This window comes from Terrapene carolina, unplaced genomic scaffold (genome assembly GCF_002925995.2).
Source record: "Terrapene carolina triunguis isolate 2854851 unplaced genomic scaffold, T_m_triunguis-2.0 Scaffold36110, whole genome shotgun sequence".
In the NCBI taxonomy this organism is placed as follows: Eukaryota; Metazoa; Chordata; order Testudines; family Emydidae; genus Terrapene; species Terrapene triunguis.
Genome location: NW_020700461.1, coordinates 1 through 9,487, shown reverse-complemented (window position 1 = coordinate 9,487; position 9,487 = coordinate 1). Strand labels below are relative to the sequence as shown.

General features: G+C 43.1%; 1 protein-coding gene across 1 annotated transcript; it reads right to left on the bottom strand.

Moving 5' to 3' along the window:
- Positions 1-174: 174 nt before the first annotated feature.
- On the bottom strand, positions 175-9,047 carry LOC112109490 (titin-like; the record flags this gene model as incomplete). The annotated part of the gene is made up of 9 exons (XM_026646627.1): positions 175-456; positions 4,150-4,437; positions 4,579-4,866; positions 4,983-5,261; positions 5,366-5,644; positions 5,791-6,069; positions 6,251-6,538; positions 6,646-6,924; positions 8,729-9,047. Coding segments are annotated over 9 exons (2,581 nt in total), but the record flags the coding sequence as incomplete, so codon positions are not given.
- Positions 9,048-9,487: the final 440 nt, after the last annotated feature.

Sequence of the window (9,487 nt, the reverse complement as noted above, 5' to 3'; positions counted from 1 at the left end):
AAAGACACGAGTCACAATAAGAGATGGCTCCCATGTCATAGCACCCTGGTAAAATCCGTACCCTGTGTTCTCAGAAGGCAGCACTCGCCTATCTGACTGAAGAGAAGATTTATTAACCTTCCACAGCAGATTAAAAGAAGGAACCGACAAAAAAGGGAGGAGTGGGGTTCTGACCTTTCACTTTCAATGAAGTACTGGTGTTTGCAGTGCCCGCTGCATTGCGAGCTTCACAAGTGTAGTCTCCACTGTCTTCCACACTGAGATTGTGCATTTCAATGACTGCCACGGCGTCAACGAAGGACATTCTGTATTTTTTGCTGTCGCGGATTTCAGCTTCGTCTTTGTACCAGGTGACTTTGATTTCTGGAGACCCGCCTATTTTGCATTCATATGTAGTGGAATCATGCTGTTTCACAACTCTAGAGGAGTCTAGCTTCTTAATAAACCTTGGTGGTTCTATGAAACCAAAGGACAAGAGTAAACAAGATGATTCACTAAACTGCAGATTCTTTAAAATGAAAATCTAACCGACAGTGTACACTTTTTTGGGTTTTGGGGCAAGAGTAGAAATATCTACAAAACGTGAATTTACACTAGCCGGTGATATATCTGGTGGCAGCATGACAGAAAGGAACACACAGCATACATAACAAACAAAAGCAAGGGAGTTTCTTTGTATGTCTTTGCCAATGGTCTGTATTACATGTAGAATGATTTCCCAAGTTCCTTGCAAAGATTTGGACATTTATTTTGCAGAAAGATTATTGTTTACTAAATTGCCATATATATAACTTACAAGAGCATTTAGATATAAGAATTACCCTCACTACAATTCAATAGTTTATATATCATGTGCCCAGATTTTCACATAGGTCTGCACACAAAACTCTATATATATTGACATGATTCACTGAAATATTCAACTCTTACTGTGGGTGACAGTGTCTTAAAATGCCAAACTTACAGCCGAAATTTGCTCTTTGGAAGTTTCCATACTAGATTTCAGCTGATTTGTGACCTTGACCATGACAGAAATGTATCTTGAATTCTGTCCATGTTATATGTATGGAAGAGAATTATATATATATATAATTTAGTGTATAGATACCTGGTGTGTATGTGTATGCTGTGTAGCTTAGTCCTAGAGTATATGTATATGGCTAAAGTCTGTTTCCTGATCGACCTTTTGGGCAAAAGTATGTTTGCTATGTATAAAGTCTGTGTTTAAGCTTTTTACATTTACCAATGTTTAGCACATGCGGCATGTAAATACCTTGCAACTCCGGCTACAACAGGGCCATGTGAACACCTGTTCCCACTTTCATGTGACATTGTAAATAAGAAGCAGGCAGCATTATCTCCCTTAACTGTAAACAAACTTGTTTGTCTTAGTGATTGGCCAAACAAGACGTAGGACTGAGTGGACTTGTAGTCTCTGAAGTTTTACATTGTTTTGTTTTTGAGTGCAGTTATGTGAAAAAAATAATTCTACATTTGTAGAGGTGGACTTTCACAATAAAGAGATAGCACTACATTACTTCTAAGGGTACGTCTACACTACCCGCCGGATCGGCGGGTAGTGATCGATCTATTGGGGATCGATTTATCACGTCTAGTGTAGACGCGATAAAATCGATCCACGATCGCTCTGCCATTGACTCCGGAACTCCACCGTGGTGAGAGGTGGAAGTGGAGTCGACGGGGGAGCGGCAGCGGTTGACTCGCCGACGTCCTCATGGCCAGGTAAATTGACCTAAGATACGCCGACTTCAGCTATGCTATTCGCGTAGCTGAAGTTGCGCATCTTAAGTCGATCCCCCCCCAGTGTAGACCTAGCCTGACACAGTATTTCTCAAACTTTTGTATTGGTGACCCCTTTCACACAGCAAACCTATGAGTGCGACCCCCCTTATAAATTAAAAACACTTTTTTTGTATTTAACACTGTTATAAATGCTGGAAGCATTGCAGAGTTTGGGGGTGGAGGCTGACAGGTCGTGACCCCCCCATGTAATAATCTCATGACCCCCTGAAGGGTCCCAACCCCCAGTTTGAGAACCCCTGTTCTAAGAGGTGAATTGAAAAGTACTATTTCTTTTATCTTTTTTACAGTGCAAATATTTGTAATAAAAATAATATAAAGTGAGCACTGCACACTTTGCATTCTGTGTTGTAATCATAGACATGCACACAGGGTGTGCCGGGTGTGCCCAGGCACACCCTAATGCAGGGGTGGGAAAATGGCCCCACTCTCACAGCGTGGCAAGCCGCGGGGTCTGCGCTCCTGGGCCAGAGCGCCCGGCCGAGCACAGCAAGTCACCAGCTCCTCCCCTGCCTTCCCCCCCTCCCCTGGAGCCATGCCGCTGTGCACGCAGCACTCTGGGTGTCAGGGCTGCGTGCTCCCGCGGGGCAGTGTTTGGCTCCGCAGGGAGGCAGACAGGCTCCCCACTCATCCGGAGCCATACCGCCGCGCAGGCAGCATTCAAAGGGGCAGGGCTGCTCGCTCCTGCGGGGCAGCGTGTCTGGCTCTGCACGGAGCCAAACATGCTGCTAGGAGCCTTGTGGTAAGGGGTACGGGTCTGGGTGGGATTGGATAAGGGGTGGGGGCAGTCAGGGGACAGGGAGCAGGGTGGGCTGGATGGGGGTGGGATCCTGGGAGGGGTGGTTAGGGGCGGGGGGTCTCTGGAGGGGGCAGTCAGGGAGCAGAGGGGTTGGATGGGGCATGGGAGTCCCGGGGTCTGTCAAGGGGCAGGGGGTGGATAGGGGTCAGGGCAGTCAGGGGACAGGGAGCAAGGATGGTCCTGGGAGGGGGAAGTTAGCGTGGGGGGTCTCTGGAGGGGGTGGTCAGGGGACAAGGAGCTGGGGGGGTTGGATGAGTTGGGAGTTCTGGGAGGCGGGCTGTCAGGAGGCAAGGGTATGGAGAGGGGTTGGGGCAGGCAAGGAGCAGGGGGAGTTGTATGGGTTGGGAGTTCTGGGGGTCCTGTCAGGGGGCGGTTGGATAGGCGTGGGAGTCCCGGGGGTCTGTCTGGGGGCGGGGGTGTGGATAAGGGTCGGGGCAGTCAGGGGACAGGTAGGGGGGTAGGGTCCTGGGGGGCAGTCAGAGGACAAGGAGCAGGGAGGCTTAGATAGGGGGTGGAGTCCTGGGGGGCAGTTAGGGGCAGGCGTCCCAGGAGGGGGTAGTCAGGAGACAAAGAGCAGGAGGGGATGGAGGTTCTGAAGGGGGCAGTCAGTGGGCGGGAAGTAGGAGGGAGTGGATGGGGGCGGGGCTAGGGCAGGGCTCCCTGGGTGCACACCCTAATGAAATGTGCTGTGCACGCCTATGGTTTTAATTGAAATCAGTATATTTGAAAATGTAGAAAAACATCCAAAATATTTATAATAAATTTAAAATGGTATTCTATTATTGTTTAACAGTGCGGCTAAAACTGCGATTAATCAGGGCTATTTTTAAAAAACCAAGTTAATTTCTTATGTGTTAATCGCTTCAGTTAACTGCAATTAATTAACAACCCTACAAATAAGTACATGTTAATGCTATCTACAATTATCTTTAAGGAAAAAAATGGCACACTTTTTAAAGAGGCTTAGCCTACACTCATCCTGTTAAAGGATCAATGGGAATTACAGAGCCAGAACAACTGTTATAAACCCAAAGGCCCTGCCCACATGAAGGAAATCGCAATGGTGAAAATTCCTAATATACCGGTGTAGTTTACACCAGGGTAGATTAGTCCGATCATAAATGTAGAGATACGTAGGTTGAAGAATCCACATACTATACTATGAGCAGCGTGCTGGTGGGGAAAAAATGTTTGTCTCCCAGACTACTGTCAGCTTCTCAAATGTTCATATTCTAATAGGCTCTTGGTGTGGGTGAGGAAAATTTGCATTTAGAAGGTTAAAGGGTTTTGCTCAGGAATCGCGTCAGCGATCAAGATGCAATATGATTCAATCCTAAAATAACCAACAGGGTGAAAAATTCTGCTGTCAAAATCCTGGACAATGTATTTGCTCTACCTCATCAGGTAGATTGAACGCTTTCAGTTTTGCGCCCTTTGAAAGATAAAAGAAGAAGCTCGGCATTGTTTTGTGTCTCTAACAAGGTAAAACGCTTGGCAAGAAGACGACAAAGCATTGCGTTCTTAAATACCTTTCACACTTAGCTGAGCTGCGCAAGAATCCTTTCCAGCATCGTTGCTCGCAGAACAAGTGTACAGTCCGGAGTCTCCTTTGCCTACTTTTAGAACTGTCAAGCTGGCTGTGTTTTCCACCAGGGTGATCTTGTAGTTGCCCCCAGGACGGATATCTCTGTTATCTTTTGCCCAAGTGACTTTTAGTGGCGCCGATCCGGTGACGTGGCATTTAAAGGAACCACTTGCTCCAAGAGCCACCTCAATGGGTTCTGGTTTCACATCAAAGACAGGAGGTCTCAGATGCTCTAAAAATGGAAAGAAACAACATAACTCTCACAGCTGCTGCTTCACCGCCGCGCAATCGGACCGTTTGGCATTCCACAACAACGCAGTGTCTTCTGTTTGTTTAAAGCCAATGGCCGGGACAAGATTTAGCAGCTACCAACCTGTGAGGAGGAGCTTGGCACTGGAAGAAGCAGTCCCAAGAGCATTGTGAGCTGAGCACGAGTATTGGCCACAGTGAGCCATGTCGGTCTGCAAGATCTGAAGAGTTGCTACGTTATTTAAGAATGTTGTTTGCATGTTATCATCATCGTGTAATAGCACCCCATCCTTATGCCAGGACACCTGAATAGGTTCCGAGCCATTTATGCGACAATCAAAGGTAACGGGGGAACCAACAGTCTCCTGAATGTCTTTTAGTTTCTTTGCAAAGGTCGGTGGAAACTTACGGTCTGCAAGAAAATAAGTAGGAAATAAGGCATCCTGCCAACCTGCAGACAATTTGCATTTACGATAAGCCTGTTACTATAAAGAGTCATTACTGAAATATTTGAAATGAAACCATCACCTTTAATAGTGAGCAGAGCTGTGGAAGAAGCAAAGCCAACACTGTTTTCTGCTTTGCAGACGTATTCTCCAAGGTCACTGCTCTCCACACGGCTGAAAGTTAGCGTGGCCACATTATTTTTGAAGTACATTTTATAAGTAGGAGTCGATTTTAGTTTTGTATCTTCTTTGTACCAGGAGACTTTGATTTCCGGCGTCCCAGCAATTTGGCACTGAAAAGATGCGGACTTCCCGACTGTCACCTCTACACGTTCCAAGTGTGTAACAAAATAAGGCGGTTCTAAAGCACAAATGATCGCAATCAGCATCACAGAAAAGAGAGCAAATCTTACACTGACCATTATTATTACAAGAGTGGTTAAGGAATCGGAGATAGCAACACACCTAGGATTGATATTTGGCCTTGGCAAATATCTGCTCCGGCATCATTGGCAACCTCGCAAGTGTATTCCCCTTCATCGTCTTTTGTACTGTTAAGAATTTCCAGTATGCCCGATTTTTCGGTAGTTGTCATACTACATCTCGGGGACTGTGTTATGTGAAAGCCATTCTTCTTCCATGTTACTGAAATAGGAGGAGTTCCTTTGTATGTGCTTTCCAGAAGGATGGATTTCCCTTGCTCTACACTGGAATCACTTAATTTCTTCACAAATGTTGCTGGCTCTATAGCAACAAATAGGAAGGGAAAAGTCAAATAGAAGAAGGGGGAAGTAACAAGATGTTCACGAATATGTGTGCGTACACACACACACACACACACACACACAAATAAATAAACTCTATCAACAATAACAACAGTCAAAACACACCTTTCACAAAAAGATGAGTGGTACAAGACACGCTGCCAGCGTCATTAGTGACTCGACAGGTGTAATCTCCACTGTGGAGTGGTTCTACTTCATACAATTCCAGTTCTGCAACTGTATCCTCCAAAGAAATGTTGCAGGTACTATCTGACACAAGTTCTCTGATGCCTCTAAACCAGTTAACTTTGAACGGGGCCGTTCCATTTATGAGACTCGTGAATGTTACACTCATCCCAGGTAGAACTTCCACGGGATCGGGTGTCTTCGCAAATGAGGGTGGTTCTAGACATACATAAAGAAGTTTAGACACATACACAAATTAGTGTGATCGTTACGTTTGAAGATGAAAACCAAATCAGAGTTTGGCTGAAGATTTATAGGCGCGCTGAAAATTGCCCAGGAAGAAATAGCAGCAAATGGAGGAAGCATTTTGCCTAAGGCACCTTGGCCCTCTTTTACTGACCTTGTACAATCAAAAAGGCGCTGCATTCATCAGAGCCAGCGGCATTTGCCGCGGCACAGGTGTAAGGTCCGGTATCTGACGAGTCCAGTGCATTCAGTTTCAAACCACAGACGTCGTCTGAAAATGAAACTTCATATTTGTCTCCACTAACAATCTCATTTCCATCTTGGAACCAGGCAACTGAAATGGGTGGTGATCCAGAAACTTTGCACTCCAGCAGCGCTGAGGAACCCAGCACCCCGCATGTTTCCTTTAACTTCCTTGTGAAAAAAGGAGGGACAATGCGATCTGCGTAGAAAAAGGCGACAAAACCACGTTTGAAACAAAAATTAAAGAGGGAAAGATCAGTTAAAAGAAAAGACAGCATTAAATGACAAAGGTACTAGCCAGCTAACCTGAAACATCAACCGAGGATGTACAGCTACTTTCACCAACTTCGTTTTTCACTTCAAATGTATACAGTCCTCTGTCTCCCGCCTCCGCAGAAAGAACTTTCAACGTAGCTACTTTGTTGGAAAAGGTGATTTGATATTTGCGGCCACTCTGTAGTTCTCTTCCATCCTTAGACCACTTTGTAATAAGTTCTGGTGTTCCACCCACTGTGCACTCTAATGTAAAAGAATCCCCAGCCGTAACTGACATCGGTTCTGGCTTCTCTAAAATGACTGCTGGTTCTGAAAGAAAAGAAAAACCGTCTAATCGGTTAAATCTAATTGTAAAGTCGAGAGAACAGAACAGGAAAATATTTAGTAAACATGTATCATGATTATAAGAGAGAAACGCAATAGATTAATAAATTCTTAACTCTAACAAGAATGTTAAATCTACAAGCAAATAATGATCAGCAATGTATGTTGATACATACAAGTCTGTTTTCCGGGAATACTAATTGTACACAGTTTGGGAAAATAAAAATAGTACTAAAAGAGTATTTTTTCCCAAGCATGCACGAAGAAATCTGTAAGTATGCTATCTTCTTTCAACGCAGTAGTTATATTTGCACTCCTTCTTAAAGAGAATTAAAATTAAAGCACAACTGCCATTCTGCAAAAATTGTTTAAACAGCTTTTAAAAGATATAATACGCAATATACTACCAAAGCTACCGCTAAACCCTATGCTACCACAGCACACTGCCCCAGCTGTGCAAATTTAGGTAGAGATGGTTTTGTTCTGATCCTTCCAACAGTGAAGGAAAAGCTGCACATCTTGCGTAGCAAAACTGCGACTCCATGAAAAGAAATTGAGTAGAGATTTGATGGATATTATGGGACGTCACATTTTTATATCTCTAAAGATTCAACCGGTTCTGTTTTTACAATGTTAATTCATAGTTCACACCAGATGCCACTGTTTACATCATCGGTCATCATCAGGGCCGGCTCCAGCATTTCTGCCGCCCCAAGCAAAAAAAAAAAAAGCCGCGATCGGCGGCGGCAGTTCAGCGGCAGGTCCTTTGCTCCTAGAGGGAGTGAGGGACCTGCCGCCCCCGAATTGCCGCAGGTGCCGCCCCTCTCCCTTGGCCGCCCCAAGCACCTGTGGAGCGTAGGGGCTTAATCCATTTTTACGAATAATGTAGTCTTTACTATTACTTTAACGTATGACACACGTCATATTACAGTAGGCGGAAGAGAAAAACAAATGCTAAAGAAAGAGAAAGATAGGCAATGAAGTAGACAATGTGTTTGCACTAGGCTTGCTAAGAGCTAGATTATGATAAATAATTAACAAAATACGTTCTAAGCATATTATGTAATATGCTAGGAATGCCTATTGAGGGTATCGACTTCCACAGACATACGGTTAATCAGAATAATGTATGCAATATAAGCAAGAATAGATCCCAAAGGATAGTATGCAAAAAGTAATAAAATAAAATAATATAAAATAAAAAATAATTATGTGACTCTTGCATTAGTAGCTAAAGAGTTTTCAGCTGTTTTTGAAAAATGCTGATGTTGTCCTGTAAAACTCTGTCACACTTTAGTGAGCAAATATTACCGGTACGGTTCTGAACTTGTTAAATTGGCAGGAAAATTAATGGCTTATTGTCGAGATCTAGCCACGCATAACATGCACAGCGTCGGGTTATTTGCTATGAATACGTATTGAAAGCAGCAAGGTTTGTATAAAACCGTTCGATAAACGAAATGTAGAAATCTGCAGGAAATATTAGTACGGCATTCTAATTAGTAGAAAGTAATAGATATATTGTGCTCAATTCTCTCCTGAGATACAGAACTCAAATTGAAGTTCATGAGTTCTCCCTGAGTATCTAAAGGAGAAGTAGCTGCCGTTATCTCATTGTGTATGCTGTACTGAATTTAATATTGTTCACACACAATTATATATGGCCTAAAAATAAGACTCAGTGAGAAATATTTGATTAGCTATGGAAGACGTATATTGACAGCTAACATGCTGATAAAAAAACCAAAAACCTAACACCACAGAGAAGCAAAACATGAAATTAACTAACCTTTAATAACAACGGAAGAAGTACACAATACACTTCCTGCTTCATTGGATACTTTGCAGGTATATAAGCCAGCATCAGCCTGCTCTGCGCTCTTAATTTGCAGAAGTATGGTGTTGTTCAAGAAAGATATTTCACAACTGGGACTCTGATAGATCTCTTGATTGTTTTTATACCAAGCAACGGTCAGAGGCTGAGAACCAGAAACACGGCCCTCAAGTTTAAGGGTGTTCCCTTCAGTTTCTTCTACCGTTTCAGATAGTTTCTTTGTAAAACTAGGTGGAATTTTTCGTTCTGCAAGAATGAACATACTCTTTACATTCTAAAAATAAATGTTAAAATAAAAAAAGACTTTTCAAGAAATACATTTATGACGCTATGTTGTTTAAAAAACTGCTTACATTTTAAAAGGGGCTCTATTATTTACAAAAAGTACACAGAGGACACCACTCTTTGAACAGCAAAACACCACACTGTGTAAATAGATGTGGAGTTTTATTAGTTATGAAAAATTTCCTTTTTTAAAGAAATCCGGACTTTAGGTATAAGCAACAAGAAACAAACCAGAATTTTGTATTAATCATTTAGAATGGCAAAGTCTGCAAAGTTGCAAAGAAAATAAGATTAAAGAAAACATTATCTCCACTCCTCAATTCTCCCTAAACCTTCCTTCAAAAATCTTTCGGTCCCTCCTGATAAATCCTTTAAAATACACATTCCTAATCCACAGATTCAGAAGATGGTCTCCAATTTATATCACAA